Source organism: Penicillium coprophilum (genome assembly GCF_028826855.1).
Source record: "Penicillium coprophilum strain IBT 35676 chromosome Unknown utg000006l_segment0_segment0, whole genome shotgun sequence".
In the NCBI taxonomy this organism is placed as follows: Eukaryota; Fungi; Ascomycota; class Eurotiomycetes; order Eurotiales; family Aspergillaceae; genus Penicillium; species Penicillium coprophilum.
This window is the reverse complement of record NW_026622725.1, coordinates 3429995-3454743: the sequence shown is the minus strand read 5'-3', so window position 1 is coordinate 3454743 and position 24749 is coordinate 3429995. Positions and strand designations below refer to the sequence as shown.

The window sequence follows — 24749 nt, the reverse complement described above, 5'->3', positions numbered from 1 at the left end:
CTGAGTGATCGTGTTTCACTCGGTCTCTCCACATGAACTCGAATTCAAATTTCCATTGCTTGGCATGAAGAGAGATCGGCCATGCCGATCTCGATCTGGGGTCAGACGTGCAGTCTCGTATATATTGTACGGAGTACGGAGTGGCGTACACTTTTGTACTCAGCAGCTCCGCCTCCCTTCATGTAATTACCTCGTGGTTTGTTTGCCTAGGGGATGTTTGTCGGCTTTTGGACAGTTATCCCTTGCTGATAGCCGAGACAACACCTACATACCTATGGATTTTCGGATATTAGTTGCCCTATACGCCTTATCATTGAGCTCTTCCAGACTGTACCATATATATAGAGAGTTTTCTATAGCTATTTGGCTGCCTTGGGGGAAATGGCTAAACAATGATGGGTATGCAGTCGGGATAGATAGTCGCCTGACAGCTCCGTTGATTTGCCTTTTCGGCCCAATGCATCTGTTTCTCGGCTTGTCTTTCCTCTCTCCGCCCAGTCGAGCTGCAGTCTGCAAAAAAGACCTTGGCAGCTCAAATGTCTCAAGGTGAATAATATCTTCTCTTGGATGCTGTGAAAGTGCATGTTGCATGAGGACTCATTTCTTGGGTGTTTTGCAATACAATCCATCCAGACGCCGGTATATTGGGTTCTATCCTCTTGATACCTTCACTCGCATCCTCATTCCATCCACTGGCTTGGCAGTAATCTCTAGTGTCTGAGCTTTGTGAGTAACTGCATTTCACTTCCAGTCCTGTCGGTAGTCCTATCAAGTACTTACATTGTATAGCTCTGACTGAACTTCGTATTGTCCATTTTTGCTTTCAATCGGCGCACCTGACTCATCCCGCTTGGTTGCCCCAAGTCCTACCTTCTCCCAATTATATCGCCGTGTCGCACAGGCAAGAATCACAAGCGCTTCGATGTTCGCGAGCTCTTGTCCAATGCAGTTGCGTGGTCCACGCTCAAAAGCCCGCCAAGCACTCGCCGGTATGGTGAAGTTGGCTTCCAGCCAGCGTTGAGGAATAAATTGATCGCTTTTGTCACCGTACACAGCTGGATCACGCTGTATGATACTCGGACAGTTATAGATCATGAGCCCATCCAGACACACGTCTTGACCATTTGGTAGTCGAATGGTGAACCCAGTGTCAGGGGCGGAAAAGCGCGATGTCCCAGCTGGTGGATACAGGCGAATAATCTCCTTGATGACGGCGGAGGTGTAGATCATTCGTCGAAGAACATTCTCTCCATGGTGTAAGATTTGATCTCGAATGTGGGTTGGAGTCGAGTCGGGACCAAAGATGTCATCCAGTTCTTTGCAGACACGATGCAAGACGTGCGGTGTCCGAGACAGTTCATAGAATGTCCATTGTAACAATATACTGGTCGTATCATGGCCAGCAAATAGGAAGGATTTGAGTTGGTCGCAAGTCCGGTCTAGAACTCTGGGCGTTAATTCATGGGTGTCGGCTAGACTGAGAGCAAGGACACTACGAGATGGCTTCTGTGAAGCTGCTTGCTCCTCAAACTTTTCCTTGATGCGCTCTTTGATGCGGGTCCCAAGTTGACGACAGATTAACTTCCTTTGAAGAGGAAGAAAAAATTTCCATCCGCTGTGACTAGAACGATAGGTTGAGCCTAGTTTGCGGAAGAGTCGAACGATTGCACTTTGGTTTTCTTCTCCGAGCTGGGCATCCATATCGATACCCATGGTGACCGCGCCGATAATGTCAAATGTCAAATTTGTACATAGTTCGTCCAGTGAGAACTCCTCGCCAGTGCTGGCATAATGATCGAGCCTGGTCATGAAGATCTGTGTTTTATCCAATATACACGGCATGAGACTGATCAGATGCTTATGAGCAAATCCCGGATTAAACTGTTTGCGAAGGCATTTCCACTCTTCGTCCTAGAGACATTCAGTCAGTATAAGCTATATCTATCTCGACCGAGCCTTCAGCCTACCTGTGCGAGAACAATGGAGAGCGGACCCATCATGTCGGTGTACCAGCGAGTAACTTCTGACTTGGGAAGGCTGTACTGAAACAGCTTCGAACTTTGGGATATTTGCTCTGCAACATCATGATCGCAGATCACGCACATTGGGGGGCTAACTGGTCGCGAATCGACAACAAATAGGGCGGGCTTGTTGAGACTATCGTGTATGGCCCTGAAGAGTTCATCTAGCAACCAGTCAGTTCTATATTCCAAACCTGAATGTGTCTCGCCTGACCAATGTGTATATTTGGTCGATTAACCTTTGCGAGTTTCCCTAGCGTGGACAAATGGCCCCATAGTAGCGATGGTGGAAGCTGGGGTAACAAGGCATATTGTTCTGTTCGGTAATATGTGACCTTCTTCCAAAGATAGAAGAGAAGAAGCGGAATTATTTGTAGCAACTAGAGTCCACGCCATTGTCGATACCACCGGAAAAAAATACCAACAGAAGAGAACGAGAACCTCTTGGGGTCAACATCCTTAGATACTATGAGGTGGTTTTAGTTCGGACCAGGTCAATCCTCGCTTAATTGTGATAGATGCACAGTTGGGATGGCAAGTACTATCAAGACTGCTCAGGCAGGTTGGCAATTGTCAATTTAGTACGATTCTTAGTCCCCGGCAAATGCACAAAGCATTACCACGTTCCTGGAATGACTCAAATGATGCATTTTGTTCTATCTTATCTTCTGTAAAAATGAAATCAATTGCTGTAAACGAGACGAGGTAAGGAGTAGGCGTCCTTCCAGGCATCCATCTCTTGCCATTTCGGGATTAGCGGCTCGATTGACCGTGCCAGATATAAGAACAGATGGATAGCTGCATGTACTTTCATCCACCTCGAGGTCTCCTCCCCAGAGATCCACGCGTTTGGAGATATCTACACTATCTTTCAGTTCAAACACCAAACCTGCAGCTGCATGGCTTCCATAGGTAGCATTTCCGACATACGGAAAGAAATCTTTAAAAATGACATTGCAAAACGAATTGTTATTAAAATGAGCACCAAAAGCCTGGATTCTCAAGATTATCGTCTCTCTGCCACGGGAGTTGTCAGCGAGGTTTTTCCTGGTTGGGAAAATGACCCGCGGGTTCTTCCTGTCGCTTTTGATGTATGGGAAGAACGCACCTTTATTGTCGTCGACATTAATCATCAAGATTACGACTTCGATACGGCTCACAAAATCAAAAAGGTCTTCCCGGTCTATGTGCTCCGAAATGGGAAAAAGCGTGGCTGGGCTCTGATAAGATGGCCTAAAGAGGATGGGCCACTTGGTGACAGAGTCATGGATCTCCACAACGCCCATGGTTGGGACGCCAAACCACCTTTCCTAGGCGACCATCACTCGCGTATTGTGCACGCCAATCCCCGCAATCTTCGTAAATGAAGGGCTATCAAGTTCTCTAAGCACACATCCTGCATTCTCGCCTTTTTACTGGAATTCCCGGATGTCAAATTTTGTGTCACAACGGCAATGTCCAACTGTCATGCACCATGAGGCTGGCAATAAGGGAGGATAAAAACACGGCCTTTCACCAGGTCTCTCATGCATTTCTCTACCATGCTGTGAAACAAGCAAATACATAACCCAATATCTTGTCATAAACGGGAGGATATCTATGATCAGCAAGAGGATAAGATGAGAGCTATCCCACTAGAGAGGAGAAACACCTTGAGTAGCATGCTAGAGAGATTCTTATATTTTGTTGCTTGTGATATATCATGTTCCGTATAGATGCAGTGTGTAAGAACAATACCGTAGACCGCTTGATACGGTAATTTATCAAGCTTCCCCTCTCTACACCTCCCTTCCTAAACAACCAACGTCCTTGTGTCTGTCAACGCTCATATCGCACACAGACATCTGCCGACGAATTTGAAAATGCCAAATCTCCAGTATACACACAGTATACACACCTATATCCTAGCTGACATGCCCCACGGACGTTCCCATGACTAGACCGGAGCCGAGACCAAAGAAAAGCTTCCTTTGGCGCCAGCTCATCTCCCACATGCGACAAATTGAAAGCCATGAGCGCCATGTACCTATATTGTTCACTCATATCGGTTGTCAGATTCCCCAACACGAGTGCTTGCTCTTTCCGCATCTGGCTCCGATGGTGATAAACCTATGGCCCCAACTCCCCATAGAACGCCATTGAAAACTCCATACGACTAGTGATGCTAGTGAGTCCTGGAAATTCCGAGGCCTTATGACACTTTTTTTTTTCATGGGCTAAGTGGGAGCACTGGAAGTGTGATGAGCACAACATGTTCGCCGCAAAAGGACCAGGAACGAGGTTGGCCCGATTAGCCAGGCACCCGAAACAGTCACCTGAGCTGATAAGCTCCTTTTTTTTCGCCACTTTTTTTCTTGAATATATTCCCCCACTAAAGTCCAGATCTAGGACTTTCTTTCCAGTGTTGCTTTGCGCTTTGGAGTTCCAGTTACTGAATTTCCCCAGATTTGAATCCGTGGATAGCATCCCAGGGACCAGAACTACCTTGGCAATTTCCAGGACGTTTCCGTTCGCTTGGCCGTGGTTTTTATTGGATTTTTTAAGGGGTCCAATTATTTCCCCCACCTCAGTTTCCCCTTTTTATGAAACATCTCAACTGGACACTCTTTCGTCTAGAAATTGCTTTTGCAACTGGTCGCGTGCTCAACAGATAAGACTTTGAGCCTCCGTGTCTTGGCTTACCCGACCTTTTTTTCTTTTTAAACAGGTAGGCGCTCCTTTCCACCGTCTCTCCTGTAGTTAGGGAATCAACTGTATCGCTACGTGTCCCTGTACACGTTGTCCACTTGTAATTCCATCTCGGAGGCGATGCGACTCTCGCCTCATCCCACTCGAATCATCCGTTCTTAATCCCAACTAATTGCCAACAGATTCATCTACGGCAACGGACTTGGATATCAGCTCTTTGACTAAGGCCTTGCTTGTGGAACTGTTCTCGGCTCCTCGCTGAACAGAACATATCTGAAATAGTATTGGGCTCACAGTCCACAAAGCCCATTGCGCAATCATTCACCATGCCTTCTCTGGACGATCACTCGTGTTGCAGCCATCGCGAGGACCACGAGCACCACACCAGACCCGAGGAAGATCCCCAGCAGGGTCTATTCCATCAAGTATACGAATGGCTTCACCATGAGAAAGTCAGACGACAGAATCGTAAAGCGCGGAAAACCGAAACACACTCCAATGCAACAACCCAAAACGAATCAGCTGCAGAAGACGATGCTTTAGAAAGACCCAGCTCGAATACCTCGGAGAACACCTTTTCCCTGGATAAACTGGAAAAGATCCTCCTCCAATATGCGACTACACGGCCCAGCAGTGCAATGGGGTTGACCCACAGGCAACCTGTCAAACGGCACTCTAGACATCGTCTCAGAGGCCTACGCAGAGGCTCGGCATCCGAGTCGGAACTCACAGATGCCGACGGGGCCCCACCAAGCGTGGAAGCTGTCCTTGACAATACAAAGACACTTGCCTACACCGGTGGCGCTGCAGTAGAAGAGATTGCCGACTCCAGCGCTAGTGTGAAACAAGCAAAGGATGCAGAGGCTTGGGTGATTTTCAAGACCGAGATCGTGCGTCTTGTGCACACTCTACAACTTAAGGGCTGGCGCAGGGTCCCCGCGGATTTGGCGGCAGAGATTGAAGTGGTCAGACTCAGCGGTGCTCTCACAAACGCCGTCTATGTAGTTGAACCACCGAAGAATCTGCCTCCTCCCAAGACCGATAGCAGCAGTCTGGTTTCAAGGAAGCCCCCGCCGTAAGCAACGAATTGCCTTCCTTACTTGAAAAACCCAGCTAATTGGATTTATAGAAAGCTTCTCTTGCGCATCTACGGCCCTCAGGTCGATCATCTAATCGATCGAGAGAATGAGCTACAGATTCTTCGTCGTCTCGGAAAGAAAAATATTGGCCCACGCATTCTTGGTACTTTCCGCAACGGCCGGTTCGAAGAGTACTTCGAGGCTCGCCCACTCACTCCCAAGGAGCTGCGGATGCCCGAAACGGCGAAGCAGGTTGCCAAGCGAATGAGAGAATTGCATGATGGCGTTGAACTCCTTGAAGAAGAACGCGAAGGCGGTCCTATGATCTTCAAGAATTGGGATAAGTGGGTGGATCGTTGCGAGCAAGTGATGACCTGGCTGGACAAAGAAATCGAATCCCCTCAAAATGAGACCAAAGCGGCTCTGGAACCATGGCGTCGTCGCGGCTATGTATGCGGCGTAAAGTGGGACGTTTTCCGCAAAGCTGTGGAAAAGTACCGGCAGTGGCTGGTTACTAGCTCTGGTGGAAGCGCCGAGATCAAGCGACAGCTTGTATTTGCGCACAATGATGTAAGCCTTCATTTTTTGCGCCTATTTTGCTTATCTTACTGACTTTTCATCTAGACTCAATATGGCAATCTACTTCGCATGGAGCCGGCCACTGAGTCACCGCTGCTTCTGCCTGCCAACGAACACAAGCAGCTAATCGTCATCGACTTTGAGTACTCTTCTGCCAACACGCGGGGTCTTGAGTTCGCCAACCACTTTGTAAGTCCAATAATTCCATCAATCCGAATAGATGCTAACTCTAAACTGTAACAGACCGAGTGGTGCTACAACTACCACGACGAAGAACGCTCATGGGCTTGCAACAACCGCATTTACCCGACACCGGAGCAGCAGTATCACTTCGTATCAACCTACCTTACCCACCGACCTTTCAGCAACAGCGGGGCTATTTCACCTCTGGCCTCGCCGACCATTCGCGCTCGCACCTCTGCTGTGATCGCACCATTGGACTTGGACGACGTGTCCGATAGACCCAGTTCTCGCCTTTCGCAAAATGAGCAGTCCGAAGAGGCCGAACTTGACGCAGAGGTGAAATTCCTCATGCAGCAGACCCGGATGTGGCGGGCGATGAACTCCGCGCAGTGGGTGGCTTGGGGTATCGTCCAGGCCAAGGTGCCTGGCATGGAAGAAGGCATTGCCGAGATGCTTGCTGCTCGAAATGGCGATGACCCCAAGACGCCCGCGGAAGCGGATGTCGAAGAAGATGACGGCGACTTTGACTACCTGGCGTACGCACAGGACCGAGTCATGTTCTTCTGGGGTGATCTGCTGTCACTGAATCTGATCAAACCAGAGGAATTGCCTGCGCCTCTATTGGAGCATGTCCAGTCACGACTTGTCGCATACTAAGAATTGGAGGAGAAATAACGATAATCTCTAGGGAGACTTGTTCATGTTCATACACATTATCATGATTTACAATATGGACGCCAGTACATACCACGCCAAATCGGTGACTTATCACACCTACATGTATCTACTACACTATAGCGTTGGGGTTTCAACATCATCATCGAATACCATGTCTTATTTATTTCAATCCTAATCATCTCACATAGGGTATCTGAAATTGCCATTAGAAAAATCAGAAAAATCAAACACAAAGATCCCCAACCCTCTACCGACGCATCTCAAGCTTCTTCCTCGTCTCCCTCTTCGCACCCTCAACCCACTCCTCATAAGCCCTCCCCTCAGCATCCTTCTCCTTAAGCCCAACAACCCCCTTCATAACCTCCCCAATAAACCCAACAAAATTATGCCGCCGCAGCGTATTCTCCCACTGCCACGCAGCCCTCTTCCCTCTCCTCCCTCTCAAGCGTCTCCACATCCCCAATCTCCCTCGCCCTCCCCCTCGGATCCCTCACAACAGCCATAAGATTAAAATGCGTTTCCTCAGGCGGATACCTCGCAATCCGCCTCTGCAAAACCTCAATCACCTTCTCAGGAAACTCCTCACTCCCACACGCCCCATGGCTAATAGGATACGGCTGCAATCCATCAAGCTCATACAAAGTCCCGTTCACAGGCGTATACGCAATGAAATGGTAAACATCCGCCCCCTTCTCATCATCCTGCGGCCGCGCCGTCTCATCCGCAAACGGACTCGCCCGCGCAAAGCTATTGTGTGCGCTCCGGATTGCCTCCGAGTTCGAGAGCGCTTCGCCGCGCAGCTCGGGCGGGAATCCGGTTGTGAATTCTTTGAAGGAGCGTAGCTCGTCGCCGAGGATGATGGGTGGTTCCGGGGCCGGGGGGTTGTCGTGGTTTAGGATTACGGAGAGGATGGCTTGCGTGCCGCAGGCGTTTTGGATGGTTTGGGCGGCGAAGAAGAGGTTGTCTGGGGGTGTTTGGTCGTAGGTTCCGTCTTGGGGGGCTTCGGCGCGTGCGCTGTTTGTTTCGCGGGTCCATTTGAAGAGGAAGATTACGCCGTAGACGGGGCTGGTTGCGGTTTGGTTAGGCTTGGTGAGCTTTATAATATAGGAAAGCTTTGAACATAGGAAGAGTTTGGATGTTGTGGAATTGCGGTGGGGTTTTTGGGGAGTTTCAGGCTTACCCTAAAGACCGGATTGTGTCTGCATCTAGAGAGATGAGTTCTTCGAATTGGGTGTCTTTTACTCCGAGTGTCTCAATCAGAGAGGTGAAGAGACCCTAGATTGGGTAAGTATGTTGCTTGGATAAATCTGGGGGTGATAGTACCTCGTCTGACTCAATAGTGCTCCAGCCACCTACATCAGCCATTTTGACTGTCTGTGATGGATGCTGAGGGCAATTGATGGAAGTTGTTGTGTTGTCGATATTGAGGTTGCTTTCTTCCCCAAACGGGAATGCAATTATGTCATTGTCACGTGAAAATATAGCCTCAGTCACGTGTATATCCACTATGAAGTATAGGTGACTTTAATTCCTGGCAGATTAGGGACAGTCTAAGAAGCAAGTATAAATTGTGATAATCAAGTTGAGGCTTGCTTAAAAGAGTATGGAATGTTTAGAAGTCTCAAGATCTCACTTAAAGCAAAAATGCACCTGGACGTGGAATGCTAGAAACAGTAGCATACAATGTTCATAGATGGAAGTGATAAGCTCTACAGATATCTCGTCTTTGAAGAAAGAATACAATTAATGCCCAAGAGAACTGTCGAAAGATCTTAGACAGGGAACCCAAAAGCAGAATCGGCAGTCACTCTACTCTCCGGGGGAGTCAATGAACAACAAGGAAACGAAGTCAACAGACGGACACCCCCAATCTTCGCACCAAAAATAGCTCAAAGTACAACTATCACTAGCGGTAGAAGAATCTTTTAATCTTAGCTACGTACGGATCAAACAGCAGTGACCATCTGTTAGTGCAAAGACCAAGACAAGGAGTGCTATCGAAGACGCAAACTCCATATTCCCCTTCAATCTCCGCCGACAACCGCACGAAGGAATACCCACAAATAGAGTACAAGCAACCAGAGCCCCAAAAACAAGGAATCAGTCCACTGGAGAAAAGGCGAAGATATATATAGACACGAGAGAGAGGGTGGCGATCACTAACCGAATTCCCGTTCCCGCGAAGATCCAACCGCAATATCCAATATAACAATACGAACCGAATTCATTCGGACCCTGAATCTGGAAGAAATGATGAAACCAAAAATAGACAACAGACAACGAATATAATCTACAACCTCTGCAAAGACGATGTCATACTTCGTCCGCTAATGTATACAGAACAACAAATATACTAACTACATAAATTAGAGACCTCCAATTCCAAAAATTGCTCTAGACCCCAATTCACATTACGCTTATATTCTAGACGCCATATGTATACGAATATCACATTCCTAAATCTCCCGGGAACCCGAATCGGTGCTAGCTCGGGGGCTTGCTACCGTATTCGGACGGGTTATGAGAAGCCAAGCGAGCGGCCGAATACGAGGTTTGGAGAAGGTGGATGGCGGGGAATTGATTTGCCAATCAGAAGGATGGATCTGTAGGTTAAATTCCTTTAATATGTGTCCCGTGCTTTTAGCTTCTCTATTCTTAGGATGGGGTTTGTGATAATGGTGACCGGTAGCTGCTTTGGGGACTGGGATGTGCCTGTCGATCGTGGGATGCAGGTGTATTCTTCGGGGAATGCGAGCAGTGGTTGCTATCTTTAGTTTTGGATGTTATGGGGGTGATGAAATGGTTTTCCGTTGGGGGGGGTTGAGCCTTTGCTTCCGAGATGTCTATAGTTCTGAGGGTGTAGTTCTCAATAGGTAACGAAAACACATTACATAACGCACATGCACTTCAAGTCAGATTAACAGTAGATTCGATAAAATCAGGGTATATATCAATATCAAAAGATCAATTAGAGTCATTTCCGTCCAGTTTGCAACTGCGAGTATAAGTTCCAAACCGAGTAGATCGCACACAAGATCACACACCAACGCTCATGCTCAACAAAAACAAGGACCGAATATATATAAGCAAACAGAGTTGAGTGGTGAAGCCGAATCACTCGCGTATCAAAAAAAAGCACATGCTCTCCAGGTTCAATTCCTAGTAGAACAAAACGCCGTAGCCTCCCTATTTTCAGAAAATGAGAGAGACGATGTCTGCCAATTTCCCTGGTACCCAATAGCCAGAACCCGACTGACCAGCCCCGTTGAGGAGTGGTAGTCCAAAATTACCCATATTTTTGTTTCTTTTTCCGGTATATTTTAGCACAATCAAGTCCAAAGTGAAGCGGGAGCAGCCAAGCCCGGCATTTCGAACGGATGTGTCTGCGGATAGACCTCCATATTGAGACCGAGTGTGCCATCCGCGCGCGGTAAATCAGTACACAGCGCCTCACCCCCATACGGTGGTGTGTAAGCCACGGAATGAGGAATAGAGTTATGGTGGGAATGGGTGTGGCTATGACCCAGATCCGAGAGACCAAGGTGTACATCATGGTTATCGAGGAGTTGTGGAGAGGGCGGGTATAGGGAATGCGAAGGTGCGGCGGAGACATAGCCGTCTTGGATGGGGAAAGGCGAATTGGCAATGTTGACGGCAGGAGGGGAATGCAAGGGCGGGGTATAAGCAGCATAAGACGGGGAGGCGTACGAAGGCGAGGTGTAGGCTGGCGAAGTGGAAGCAGGCGAGGAAGAAGTGACGAGCGGGTACTCGTGTATCGCGTGGTGGAAAGGACTGGGTGGGCCAGGAGAGTAGTGGTCGACTGATGAGCGGGGAGACCAAGGGAGGGAGAGACGGCTGCGATAGCGGGCGACAACTCTGCGAGGCAGGTCCATGAGCTCCAGCGGTAGACGGAGGTCAGTGCTGAAGGGGCCTGCGGCGTTGTGGGTGGCTATTATGCGGTACATCTCCTCGATCGGACTGATGGATAGAGCGCCTAAATATGCGCCACCTAAGTCTGGGAAAAAGCGATCGAGAACGATGCTGACGGCGAAGAATTGGGCTAAAATTGGGAGGGTGCTGACTTCTGACTCGGTGCTTCGGAGCATAGATGGCGGGAGCCAGAAGAGCCAGCGGCGGAGAGTTTGGATGCTTTCAAACGATTGTTCGGTTGTCTGGTTGGGGAAGTCATCACGGAATTTCTGGGTGAATTCGATGAGTTCTCCTAAGCGTTGGGAGTGCTCGAGGTTGTGGGAAATGCGTCCCTGGGTCATTCGCAAGGCCTGAATTGTTTGATCTAGATATACCATGTCTTCATCGAGGGGTTGGTAGACACCGGCCATTGAAAGATCTGCTGTGCTCAGTGCTCGTTGGTTCTCTATAAACTGTGCCAGATCTGACTCTTGCTTCCAGTATGGATGCATTGACTCTAGGACGCTGGAGATGCCGTGTTGCAGAGACACCCAACTTTGACTGTTCTGGTGTTAGTCCGGGGGAAGTTCCAAGGAGCTGATTTCTAACACTTACTGTTCTGTCGCCTGCCATGATAAAAGCACGGAAGCTGCGAGAATGGCATCGCAGTTCTCCTTCGAGAAGGACCCTAGAGCGGTCTGCAGGCCCTGGAGAGCCGTAACTTTATGACGGAAAGCCAGTTGCCTAGTCTCTTGATCCCGTGTAAGAAAAGCCAGATGAAATGCCGAAAAGCTTAAGATGGAGCTCATAACGAATTCGCTGCCCAACGCGATAGCCAGGAAACTATCGAATGTCACCCGTCAGTAAGAAAAAACGTCAGTCCAGCCAAGTCTAAAGAGGACTCACTTGGGCATTTTCTGGGCCCAAACCGTGCAACCACTCAACCCTCGACGATGCAAATCAATCGAAAGTCCAATGATATGATGAATCAAGCGCAGATCCGTCCGCGACAAGCCAGACCATCCGGATCGTGGACACTGCAAGAGTTCTGGATACGGAGGCAAGCCCGTACGATGCCAACTGTCGATTTCCATTTCAATATCTGGCGAACTGAGCAGGTCCGGCCCGCGGCGCGGCGCGGGGGGACTAGCCCGTGAAGTGGCCGCATCCTGATAGTCACAGCGGCAGTTGTGCTTTGTACAATTGCGGCTATCTGGAATTAGTTGGGAATATACTAGTGAAAAATGAAGAACAAACCATTGCGGGAAGGTCTCATCGCATCGAATGTGTCTTCTCTTGCATGTCTTGCAACCGGTCCGGGACTTGGTATGACTCTTGCGTGGTGGACCACCGCCTGGGCCGACCATTTTGAGAATAGGGAGTGACGAGTCTATAGGTGGATGGTGCAAGAGTGGGCAAGTATGCCCTCTAGTTATATGAAGGAAGTTGAGTACCAAAAATAACTTTGGGGGCCGTTGAATTAAGCACGTGGAGAATACGAGGATCTGTGAAGAGAAAGAGAGAGAGGAGAGAGAAAGAGAGAGAGATGAAAGGGGGAAGAGAAGCCAGAGGGGGGGAAACACTACAGAGACGTAAGATATAAATTTCACTTGTCTAGTTTTCTTTTCCAGTGATGATCGAGATTTTGAGCCTCTGAGTACAGGGGGGTAAGCCAAGAAAAAAAAAATGATAAAAATGATCAAATTGATCAAATTGATATGATATTTAAATCTAAGATTAAACAGATTTAAAAAATAAAAGAAAAAATAAAAATAAAAGACAATCGGTCTAATATAGCACTCGGTCAGCTTAGTCGGGGACCACATGGGGAAGCTTATATAGAATCTCTCCATCTTATTAGGAATTTAGCCCTTCCAGTCACGGAATACGGAAGAGATATATATTTCATATATGCTTCTAATATTCCGTCTCTATTGTACTCCCGTACATGCACTCATAGAAGGGAAAGGAAAGGATATTATCTTTGCTTTTTACTCTCCCGCGTTCAGCGAATATAGTTCTAGCCAAGACTATGCAGGGGTCTGTTCCCAGACCCCAGACTTCCCGAAAAAAAAAAAAAAGAGAGAAAACAAAAAATATAATCGATCGACTTGCTTCAGCCTTTCGATCTGAACCCTGGATTGTGGATCGCTGTCAGTGACCGTTAGCCCTGTTAGGAAAAGAAGAGTGCACGCTATCCTAGACGACAGGGAACTGGTTTCGCTAAGATTCACGCTTAGCCAGGCGGAAGTCGACCCGCCTGTGAGTCAGATGGGATATTAAACGCTGAACTCGGTAATCGCAACCGAATTCCAACTCAACTGTATATATTGTACCTATTGTGCATATTGCATAGGAAGAAAAAGAAAACAACTTCCCCCCCCTCCCAACCTCCGCCCCTTGGAACCTGGGGATTGAAGGCAACGTGGATTTAGTTCGCAACCAGGGGGCAGTGTAAGACCAATAATCTCTCGGGATCACCGCGCATCTCAATTTCACTTTTTTTTTTTTGTTTCCTTTTGCGCATCCCTTATCCTGATTCCTGACTAGAGTGACCTATCCCCGGACCCTATCTGCTTCTCAAAGTTACCGCTGGGCTGGAACGTCAGGACACCATGTCTGGTGAGCCTGACGGTGTACGTCCATCAGCCCAAAATGGGAAATGAACCTGACGGTCTACTTTGTAGGGGGAACGGTGAGACGGGGTTTCCAATGATCTCAAAGCGAGACCGTAGAATAGTAATTCATTCCTGCAGGGTCCAGGGGGTATATCTAGGACAGATGAACTCTCTCAAACGGTAGTAATTTAAGAGATGTCATCCCAGTCAGAGTCTGAAGATGCATACATATGTGACACCTACCACGTTTTCTGGGGTGTAAAGTCGGTGTGTGCCAACTTCAGACACGTGGCAGTGATTACATCATGTTTGACCAGTTTGCCTTCCTGTTCAGGCCTATAAGGTTAAAAGGGGCCGGAAATGTTCGGACGCGAGTCCAATCAGCGAGAGACTCGCTTGTCGCAACATCAGGCCAAACGTGGTATAGATTGGGGGCCAAAAGTACTCCTGGACTCTCCGTCTTTTTTTTTTTTTTCAGTCTAACCTGGTATCAGATTTTCAAGGGGTTTGTACTTCCGCGGCACGATCCAAAACATACGGAGTACATATCAAACATACTGTGATGAAACAAGCAAAAGTCCAAAAAAACACAGCCCGTGGAATTGCACGCTAACCAACTCTATAGTGCCAAGAGCTAGGCTATCCTGGACCTGCTGATTTTTTGGGGCCTAATGATTAGCTGCAAGGATACCGTGGAGTCATGGACTGAAATGCCTCTGCACAATCCTGAAAAGGCTGTGAGATATGTAAAGCCCTAAAGAGTGGACATGACCTCTGGAACTAGATTTAGGGAAAGTCTAAAGAAATCTGTGCAACAGAGAGATCGACAGCAATCTGGATGCTCCGGAGGACAGTAGCCCTAAGCTAGGTACAACATCCCAAATAGAGTCCTTAGCGTCAACCCTGTTTCTCAAGCCACTTGCATTCTTATATACTTATTGCCCGAAACTAATGCCCGACACTTGATACGTGGGTGAGGCTGACAGCCTATCTCATGAGATCATCATGACCTTGGACCTAGGTAGACACGGTCGTAGAGGCTGTCGAGAAAGGTCATATTTCTCCGCGGTGGCTGACATGGTGCTGCACAGAGTGCGGTATACTATGTTGTACAGCCAACCCATACATCGGGTGTCATCATGAAAAAACTATGATGGCAGAGCCACTCGCCTCCACGATTTACGATTTCAAATGGCCACAGACATCTACACCACATCTACACCATATCGATGTCATTAGAGGCAAGAATGCCATACACATTTCCCCATATCAGTCTCCCTTTCAGTCTTGTTCTCTTTTCATAATGCCATACTGTACAATCTGATGGTCCTCGTATGACCGGACATAGACAGCAGACAACGCAGAACATATATCACATTCATCCTTTCATATTGACCATCGGTTCATTCTACCGGATCTACTGCTCCCGATATACCATTCCTACACGTCGAACATGTTCCACAAGACTTCCATGAACATCAAGCTGAAGGATAAGCACATCCTCACGGCTTATTGCCAGCGACCTTCCGGTGAAGCGAGATACTCAGAGCTCGATCTGGATCAATTCCTTGGCGCAAAGAAGGGTAAGCATAACCCCAATTCTCTTGACATGTTTTCTGTCTATATTTTCCAAAACCAAACCCTTTTGCTCTTCTCTGACTAGAGACTAATATAATACCAAGGACAATTCACCTGGGGCGACCAGGGCTTCTCAAAGAGTTCACGCGACGTTGTCTTCAAGCTAGAAGGTCCCGACAACGAACCCATGTTGCACGCGCAATTCGATGACGGCGAAGGACATATCAAAGACAGTCAGGTGAACCTGGGACATTGCATCAAAAACGAAGACGGTCACCTGAGTTTCATGGAATGTTTCTAATGGCCAGATTATTGTCCTACCTGTTTCATACATCTCAAATTGTAAAACCAAAAAATTAATTTCAAAGTTTCATTTCTCTTAAAATCCACAGTAATCAAGTCAAAAAACCCCAACACTCCTTGTACGGAGTACTCCGTACCACCTAATATAACCTATATTACGGCTGAGGCTGAAAATAAACCCTGGATCTCCAAACCCCCGTTCACCCCTGATAATACTACACTATATATACGGGGAAAAAAAGAGCCTACGGTTCCGTGAGATATATCCCCTGAGGCATCGAGCTGGAAGTCGGGAATCCCCACCGAAAAAAAAGCCTCTCAGTCCACAATAGCCCCGTCGTCTCTGCAAGCCGCAAAAGGCATAGCCCAACCAGAAAGCTAGATAACCCGACGCCTCGGGGCCTCCAATGGCGCGCACTACGCACTAAGAACCAGATGGCCGGGACGCTACGATTTGCCTGCATCAAACGTCTGCCATCAACACATGGCATTTTAGTCCGTGGGGTTTTGCATGCTGGCGTCCGGATTCGTGAAAAAGAGTAGTTAAAGGAAAGGCTCGCGTCTTGGTATTTCGGGCGGTTTTTGTCTGAGCGACCAATCGGTGGGGAGATGGCTGTTGGGGGGATTTAGTTAGCGACGAGTTAATTATAAGTTAGGCGAGGGCCGGGATTTGGATAGGGCTTGTACATATGTCTCTCTCTTTGGGCTTTAATCCCTGGTTCTCTCCAAATGGGACGATGCAGTAGTTGTTCACTGGAGCTTGGGGCTTGGGTTGTTAGCAACGGGGGATGGGATTCTTGAATTCTGGATTCTGAATTCTTGGGTGTGTCTGTGATATGTGATATGTATGCCTAAGTCGTTAGGGGCAGGTGACTACGGTGGACTTGCATAGTGTCTGCATCGTCGATCCAAAAATAAGTCTGCAGCTCGGAGATTGCTAGGACACCGCTGATCTTAATCTTTTGCTTTGGTTTCTGCTCCGTCTATTGGTCAAAGGTTCAAGGTTTAGCGAGCTGATCTTCCAAGGTATGTGCTTTTGAATGACGGAGTACTTGGGGATAGTTTGTGCCAGGTACAGATGTGAGGGAGATATGTGAACGGAATAGATGTGGCATGCGCTCCGGCAATCGGTATATTTGACCAAATTTGTGTCTCTCGAAGAGACAGATGGGATTGCTGAAGTAGAAACTTTAGGTAATTGGGTATATCTCATTGGTGGTTTCTCACTTACCAAGTTTGCTTCATTTATACTAGGCCAACGGATATGGCCAACAAAGGACTAGGAAGACGATCTACTACCCATCAAGGACAACCCTGATGAAATATATTGAGACTTGCTATTAATAAGTTAATTAATTCGGAAGGTACAATATATGCTAGGGAATCGGAAGACATTTATGTTAGGCCAACACATAGCAACCCAACACACGGACATGCTATGTATACTTCAATGATGCCTGTACTGAAACAAAGCAGCAAGCTACACTACACCCCTGACATTCAGAAATATGTTTTGAGATCTTCATTAACGAAGATCTATTTGTCTAGGTATCTATCTAAAGGGGATATGAATGTGCCACGCAAAAAACCCCCAAAACCAGCGCTGAGAAGACAAAAAAAAAAATAACTATGAGCCAGCCCTGACTTTGATGACTTATGCACAATGCAGAAATAAGAATCAAGCAAAGTCAACGAAATAGAAATCATAAAGGGTCATGCGTGCCCATGTTTGCAATCATGAGATGTAACGTAAGAAAAACAGCTAAATCGCAGATGCTCCTTCCCATGATCATGTTCCCCTTTTTCCCTCCTCTTTCTATTAACGTGAAAGTCCGGCCGCTGACCCCCTATGTACTGATCCTTCCCACGTCTTCCTCCCTCCAACCCAATCCCGGCCCGATTTGAGACAGGAGTAAACGTCAAGTGACGTCCCGGTGACCAATGTCTAAGCAGAGATCATCAAGTTCTCAACTTAGACCTGGTACACGGTGCGTAGTGTCTGGGCTACAGCCGGGGGTAGCTGGCCAAGGAAGTTGCTAAAGTCAGGGATCAAGCTCTTGTATCCCTGGAGGACCTAAAGTTATACATATTGATTAGTAGGATATTACTCAGAATCAAGGGAAAATGATCTTACCTGCTGGAAGGATGCCTGGATATCCCGGTACTCTTCCTGTGCCAGTGAGCGGGTGGGGAACGAAGCAATTGCCTGGAAGTATTCGAGCAGGCTCGACTCCATGGCCTGGGGGTTCTTCATCACAATCTGGTTGAACCCGAGGAAAGCGGAAGCCTTTTCACGCGTGAAATCAATCTTGTCCATTGACTTCAGGAAAGGCTCGGAAAACTCGCTCAAATGGGCCGCAATCTGGTCCGCACAGCAGAATCCCAGTCGTCCCAACGCCATCGCAGCATTTTCGTTCACTGAATCGATGATTTCCTCGTTAGTGATAATCGTAAAGAGCCCGTGGTACAGTTGCTCCGAATAGGGGGCAAGCGGGGCGTTCTCGTGGACGGCGATCTCGCCGCACGACCAACAGGCGTTGTTCAGAACACTGAAGCCGGTATGACGATCGTCGTCGCGAATCAGGTCCAAGTCAAGTTGCTTGATCAAGACAGACATAAGGGTAGGAAGGTATGGCTCCAAGTGAGGGAAGATGCTGATGGCGCAGTCTCCCAGCAGAGCATATGTGGATTGACGGACTTCATAGTTTTCATCCTCCATGCAGTAACGAAGGAGCTCGAAGAACGATGGCTGTGAATTACCCACGAGCTCGCCGCTCTTTTGTGGGTCGATGGCCTGGATGATGGCGCTAAGAAGATCAATGCTAGTAACAAGGAAGTCCTTGTCCGGCTCGTCGGCCGCGGGATGTGTCGGTTGAATAGAAGCTTGCAGGTTGCCGTAGATGATCTTGATGCAGCGACCGAAAAGAGGCGGCGCGAATTGGGCAAAGGAATCGCCATAGGCTGCAGATATGTATCCGAGACATTCAAGCAGCGGGAAGAGCTCTCGGGAATCATCGGAAATGTAGTTATAGCGACCGATGAGGGCAGGCATCAATATCTCGATGAGATGCGGCCTTGCCAGCTCGCCCATAACACATTCGGCAAGCGTCTGTACGCAGTCATAAAGGATGTACATATTTCGGTCTTTGTACTTATTGAAGCACGCCACGAACTGGCGCAAGATAGGCTCGCAGTAGGGCGCTAGGTTCTCCTCCGACTTCTCCTCCAGGCTAGCAAATGCTGACGCGGCAGCTTCTTGGACCTTCTTGTTGTTGTCCAACATGCGATGGAGAATACCTTCCATCATGGGCTCAAAGAATTGGGCTTTCTGAGCTGGGTCGGGGAGGTGGGCGGCCCAACCAGAATAGCGGGCTAAGCACCAACAAGTAATCTGTCGCACAACAGGCTGGGCATCATTGAGGAGCGAGATCAGGTAAGGGACCAATTCTGGGAGATGAGGAGTGATGGCCTCCATACAGCCATCCGCCACTGCACCAAGTGTAAGAACAGCAGCCTCTCGGTTCGGCCACTCCTGATGGCGCAAGGTTTCCATCAGATACGGCAGAAGGATTTCAAAGACAGGACGGTGGTAAACGGTGGAGAAAATATCAAGCGCAGCAGCAGAGCACTTGCGCAAAGTCCAGTTACCTGAGGGGTCGTCTCCGAATTCCGAGTCCTCAATTTCACCTTCGCTTAAATCATCATCATCAATCTCCTCTACCTGTTGCTCGAGAGCGCGAGAGTCCGGTTGTTCACCTGACTTGGACATGTTCAGACGATCAGCCTTCGATTTGGCAAACTGCGGCTTTAGGTCCTCGGCGCGGTCCTCGGCGTCGGCATCATCTTGCTCCTCCATAAGTCTGGCCACTTCGTCCTTGTCGTAGATCATGTTTTGCAGAAGAACCGGAATAATCTTGTGCATGTAGGGAGCCAATTCGGCCTGCAATAACTCTTGCTCTCCAGCACCAATCCAAAACTCGGCGGCGTCAAGTGCAAGCTCCGGGTCCTCCTGGGACTGCTGCTGCATAATGATGTAGTTGACCAATCCTTCCATATGCGGGGCCAACTTTTCCGGCGCAGTCTCAACGAGTTGGGAAAACGACTGACAGACCATTTGTCGGACTCTGGTGTTTTCATCACCGGCAATTCTGAACAACTGCGAAAGGAATTGGTCGAGCGAGGCCATCAATGCCTGGGGTTTGAACGGCAAGAAAACATGGATGGCATTCAGCGAAGCAATCCGAATGCGCGAGTTATCGACCGTAACGAATTGCAGCAAGCTGGGAATGATGACATCCAGGGGACGCTGGCCCTGATAGTCACGATCCAGAACCTTGCGGTTGTCCTCGCAGACCTTGTACAATGTATCCATTGCAGCTTCCCTAGCCGACATGGGGACATCTCCGTTGGCATTAGCGACAGTAGTCAGTAGCTCGTTGACAATCTCAGGCCAGGACAAGAGACCTCCATGAAGCACCATTGCGGTGATGATGTTACCGGCAGCCCTGGAGACATTGCGGTCGGTATCGCGGAGTGTGACCAGAGATGCGGACTTGATGAAATCCAAGCTTTGAGGGGAGATCGTGCTGTAAGCAAGGGCAATTTTCGTCTTGACGTTCACAGCGGCGGCAAACCGAACAGTAGGGTATTCATTCTCGTTAATCGCTGCCAGGGAAGCAGCTTGCGGATTGGAAAAAATGTAGGTGATGTAATTGACGTAATCAGGAGAAGAGGTGGCTTGTGCGAGCATCTGTTAATAAGAAAAAACCAAGGTCAGTTTTCATCTTGTGGTAGTGCATTTGCGGCGACCACCGTTGAGAGGAAGCTCAATGAGGACAAAAAAAAGGGAAAAGAAATACCTGTTCAGCCTCTGCTCGGGCGGGAAGGTTAGCTCCATTGAGCGAATCGCGAAGGTAGCGAGCCAACTGCCTCAATGGCTCTTGCTGAGGTTGCCAATTCATCTTGTCCTAGTGAACAGACTCGATGCGACAGAGGTTAGTCGAAAGTGCGAGTAGCACAGGAGCCCCGCCGAGAATGTGGGAACGGGCCCCCTTCGTTTCCCCAGATCAAGGAAAGGCCTAAATCTCCGATCCGCTAAGGCAGATCCAGAAATGAGAGGGAAAGTAATTGGCCAAAGAAATTTTGCATGAATAAGGTCAGAATCCAATAAAGTTGTCCCGGGACGATCTCAGACTGAGGGGTGTATGTGCTGCAGGCAGAAAAAAAGAGTCTGTTGAAAACGGTAGGCGGTCAGTCACTTGGGGATGAAGTCCAAGGGTATAAGAGAAAGTCTCGCATTTCAGAGTATATTTATCTGTAAAATGTGTTAGTGATAAAGGTATCATAGACAATGACGGTTGTGTGTAGATGGAAAGTTGAAGTCCGAAGTTGGGGAGAGGTAGTGGAAGGTCACGATGGAAAGAAAGCGCGGAGAGCCACCGCGAAAGTATTCCCAAGATACATAGGAATGACTTGACCGGACGCTCCTAATCTGCTCAAGTTGGACAGGTAGAGGAAAGTCACGATGGAAAAATTGGAATGGGAATCACAGCGACAATATTCCCAAGATACATGGGAGTGACTTCCCCGGACGCAAGGGTTTGTTCCACGACTATACACTCCCTATATCCCACACTTTACTCTTAATACCATTACACAGTGGGTACAGAGTAAGAACATTTCATTTCATTTGTCTTCTATCACATGTGAGACCCATATCCTATCTCAGAATTGATGATAGTTACAAAACACTCAGTACTATGTAGAGTTCAGTACCAACAAGATGCCTATCGAAAGATGACTATATGCAAAAAAAAAGTCAGTAAAGATGTCAGTGATCACGTACGGCCAATCTGTAAGATGACAGTGAAAGTTCATATAAACAGAAAAGTCTCGACATCGCAGATGAAATCACGCCCAAACCATCTTCTTAAGATCATAAACAAGATATTCCAACCACCCGGTCCTTTTCTTAGCATCCGCCAAAGAGATGATATCTGACTGTTCAACCGCAGAGCCCGCCTCAACGTGACTCCCCTGACCCGCAAACATCGCACGCTCGATATCCAGACAGACCGAGCGAATGCGATCCACCTCCCGAACAGTCCCGGCACTGCCCAGCCGCGGACTAGCAACCGCGTTCGACAGTGGGATACCCTTGAATGCGACGAACCGTGTCGTCGCACGCTTGCTACCCCGCAGCCAGGAAACAAGGTCCCATTCACTGTTGGCGCTAGCGGTGGTCTCGAGCGAGCTGAGGTGAACATCGCTCTGCAGGGATCGGGTATTCACGCGCAGGGTGTTTGTATCGCCGTCACGATAGACTATTACGAGACCGACGTTGGTCGCTTCGTCGGCTTGGCTATCTGTCAATATAGATGTGATGTATGTACCGTAGTGGATGCGCGAGATGGAGCGGAGATCGATGCGCTCAAAGGACAGGACTTTGTCCGTCTCCCAGTCGAAGCGGCAGCTGTATACTGCGGCGTCGGTAAGGAGAAGGACTGTTTCCTCAAAGGGCAGGGTACGAAGGGTGTTGGGTTGGCGAGGTGTCAGCATGGTCCAACCGCCTAGGAATTCTTCAGAGGGGCTACTGATAACGATATTGCAGCTTGTGTCAATGGCGTTCTGACGGAGCTTTTGGACTGAGATCCCTGGATCGGTGGTTTGGAGCTGGATGGCGAACTCGTCGAAGACTCGGGTTGAGACGTTGCCTTGGAGGTAGTCGATACAGGCCTGAGAGAAGAAGTCATTTACGATGTTGTTGTAGTAGCGGGAAAGTGTCAGTCCTAAATCGTTGAGGGCGCCTCTATAGTCTCGCTTGCGTGTACGGGTGTAGTCCCCCTTCAGAGCTGCGGTAGATGAGTACTGCTTGGAGATGGCATCGCCATTGTCCGCCCAGAGTGTATTGAACCATTGGGTGGAAGAGTCACCGCCAAGATCAATGTCAATGCCTTCGTTTTCCAGTTGACGCTCGAGAGCCCATTGGCCGAATGCACACTGGGCAACACCAGTGCGGTCGAGACAGTCCATGCAATTTGTTCTGATGATGCCCTTCTGGGTCTGCAAGATATCGTTGTCTGCAATGATGGTGTAGCAGAACTCATTCAATGTATCTTTCAGTCGGTCGACCAGGCGAGATACATTTTCAAACTTCATGCCCCGGCACTCTCGATGGAAGTCAAACCATTCAAGTTGCAATGGCTTACCATCGATCCCACCGGCGGCATTAAAGGCCTGGGTGTATCGCTCATATTGCTCTCCTAGCTTCAATTCACCTGCCAGCTTGTCAATAAGAGAGACAGCCTGAACATTTCCATATCGCCGACTGAACTCTCGGAAGTGTCTACCAAAGGCAAGGAGATTCGTGTCCGCAGAGTGATGGAGTACTGGAACTGGCTTCAAGGCATATGGCGATTGAGAGAAATAAAGAGGAATAGAGCCTCGCACTTGCAGATATGAGTAGGCAGGGTGAGACGGAGCCCAATCAGGAACCGAGAGAATCTGTTCGGTTTCGACTGTGTTTGCTGTGTTGCCCTCATCATCGACACCACGGCGCAGGTAACGAAGACCTGGTCGTTTGACAGAGCGCCGAGAAACCAGAGTTAAAAGATAATCACGTTTGCTGGCATTAGTCTCGACAGGTTCGGCTTCGTTTTTTTCACCGAGGATTCGGCCTTCTGCGAGTTCCACTGGATCCTCCGAGAATTGTTTCTTTTCAGCACCAGCGATTGTGAACTCTCGTTGACCGACAAAGCCTTGAATCAACGGCAGAACGAAGCCATGAGCCCCATTATCAATGAATATGTTCATCAAATGCCTATTCCAAAAATACTGCCAACGAGTCAGCAAGCTCCACAGAAATTATACTACGAGCCCTCGATTTGTGCATACCAATGGATCCACAACTTTGTGGAGGGGAAGCTGATCTCTCCGAGCTTCCTGCATATGTACAGAGCGCGTAAGGTCATAATCGTATGCAAAGAAAAAATTATGCGATGCAAACAATAGCTTCGTATAGCGCAGCAATTTTGGCAACAAGTCCGTAGCCTGGCTAGGCCGATCAGGCTCGCTCTGAGACCCAGCCTCTCCAGCCAAAGCTTTATCCAGAGCTTCGACCTTTGCCTCACTGGGATCATCCGAAGGGCTAGCAGCCTCGTCCAAGGGAGACCCTGTCGCGTCCTCCTCTAGAGCTCCTGGCCTGGGCAAGCCCAGGTTTTTCCGCGACAGCCAATTGGCAGCAAATCTGCCGAAGCGGACTTTCTTCGCGATGACATCTTCTGCGATACTGCCAACACTGGTGCCGCGGGCGTGAGACGTATCGCGAGTAGGTGATGCGGGCAGGCTGCCGATCTCCGCCTCCGCCTCGGCTCTGTCGGTTTCGTTGTCGGGGAGGTCATCTTCGTCGGAGGAAGATTCAATGGTGACTTCCTTCTGCGAAGATTCTTTCCTGGCGTGTGTGATTGCGCGGGAAGCATCTGCTTGGGATGAAACTGGAATGATTGCGACGTTGGTTACGGCGTAGATCGGGCGGCCTTGGATCTGCGCTACTTGCTCGCGCTGTGTGATGGAAACGAGAAATGAATACGAAGCGACAGATAAGAGACCTGCGGCAGCAAATTCCCTGGTATTAGTTTCTTTCTTCTCAACTTCTAGTTAGTTCATCAACATACCTACGAGACCGTAGGCCTCTAGGGCGTCCTTTCGGTCGAGGGACTCCGCAGCAGAAGTAGGCAACGCAGTGATTTTGTTGGTCTTATAGTCGATGCGAATAGAGGACGCTTCATTATTGCTACCGGCGTTTCGTGGTCCGTTGGCTTGGGCATGTAGGACTAAACCGTCGACCGCGGCAACGATGGCCAATTTGCGCAATAAAGCGGGCATTGCGCAAAGTTCCCCGCGTAGAAGATTCCTCTAGGCCCAAAGGACTGTCATTAAAGAGTAGGTAAAAGATGAAATTGAAAAAGCAAGAATCTCGGGTGTCCATAACAGCTGACCTGCAAATACATCATCGGTCTAGCCCCACCCCAGATGCGTTCTATTCAAAATTCCAACTTGAACTATATACAAGTATCTTGCCCAGATAGAGAAGAAAAAAAGAAAACAAAATCAGA

At 48.6% G+C, this 24749-nt stretch overlaps 8 protein-coding genes across 8 annotated transcripts; 3 read left to right on the top strand and 5 right to left on the bottom strand.

Annotated features, from left to right (window-relative positions):
• Positions 1-651: 651 nt before the first annotated feature.
• On the bottom strand, positions 652-2417 carry N7500_010281 (cytochrome P450; the record flags this gene model as incomplete). The annotated part of the gene is made up of 4 exons (XM_056681419.1): positions 652-717; positions 781-1911; positions 1968-2185; positions 2261-2417. 4 exons carry the CDS (start codon positions 2415-2417, stop codon positions 652-654), a joined length of 1572 nt encoding a protein of 523 aa, XP_056528801.1.
• Positions 2418-2998: 581 nt separating this feature from the next.
• N7500_010280 (uncharacterized protein) lies at positions 2999-3388 on the top strand (the record flags this gene model as incomplete). Its single annotated transcript, XM_056681418.1, has 1 exon — positions 2999-3388. One exon carries the CDS (start codon positions 2999-3001, stop codon positions 3386-3388), a length of 390 nt encoding a protein of 129 aa, XP_056528800.1.
• A 1647-nt stretch (positions 3389-5035) lies between these two features.
• On the top strand, positions 5036-7207 carry N7500_010279 (uncharacterized protein; the record flags this gene model as incomplete). The annotated part of the gene is made up of 4 exons (XM_056681417.1): positions 5036-5784; positions 5839-6358; positions 6413-6556; positions 6611-7207. The coding sequence occupies 4 exons, from the start codon at positions 5036-5038 to the stop codon at positions 7205-7207; spliced, it is 2010 nt and encodes a 669-aa protein (XP_056528799.1).
• Positions 7208-7611: 404 nt separating this feature from the next.
• Positions 7612-8593, bottom strand: N7500_010278 (putative 26S proteasome-associated ubiquitin C-terminal hydrolase; the record flags this gene model as incomplete). Its single annotated transcript, XM_056681416.1, has 3 exons — positions 7612-8293; positions 8409-8503; positions 8552-8593. The coding sequence occupies 3 exons, from the start codon at positions 8591-8593 to the stop codon at positions 7612-7614; spliced, it is 819 nt and encodes a 272-aa protein (XP_056528798.1).
• A 1964-nt stretch (positions 8594-10557) lies between these two features.
• On the bottom strand, positions 10558-12504 carry N7500_010277 (putative C6 transcription factor RosA-like; the record flags this gene model as incomplete). Its single annotated transcript, XM_056681415.1, has 4 exons — positions 10558-11698; positions 11753-11980; positions 12044-12346; positions 12395-12504. The coding sequence occupies 4 exons, from the start codon at positions 12502-12504 to the stop codon at positions 10558-10560; spliced, it is 1782 nt and encodes a 593-aa protein (XP_056528797.1).
• A 2704-nt stretch (positions 12505-15208) lies between these two features.
• On the top strand, positions 15209-15634 carry N7500_010276 (CVNH domain-containing protein; the record flags this gene model as incomplete). The annotated part of the gene is made up of 2 exons (XM_056681414.1): positions 15209-15338; positions 15438-15634. 2 exons carry the CDS (start codon positions 15209-15211, stop codon positions 15632-15634), a joined length of 327 nt encoding a protein of 108 aa, XP_056528796.1.
• Positions 15635-17608: 1974 nt separating this feature from the next.
• Positions 17609-20597, bottom strand: N7500_010275 (putative importin beta-2 subunit; the record flags this gene model as incomplete). Its single annotated transcript, XM_056681413.1, has 3 exons — positions 17609-17710; positions 17771-20386; positions 20496-20597. 3 exons carry the CDS (start codon positions 20595-20597, stop codon positions 17609-17611), a joined length of 2820 nt encoding a protein of 939 aa, XP_056528795.1.
• Positions 20598-21546: 949 nt separating this feature from the next.
• N7500_010274 (uncharacterized protein) lies at positions 21547-24519 on the bottom strand (the record flags this gene model as incomplete). Its single annotated transcript, XM_056681412.1, has 3 exons — positions 21547-23469; positions 23530-24242; positions 24309-24519. 3 exons carry the CDS (start codon positions 24517-24519, stop codon positions 21547-21549), a joined length of 2847 nt encoding a protein of 948 aa, XP_056528794.1.
• Between the last annotated feature and the right edge of the window lie 230 nt (positions 24520-24749).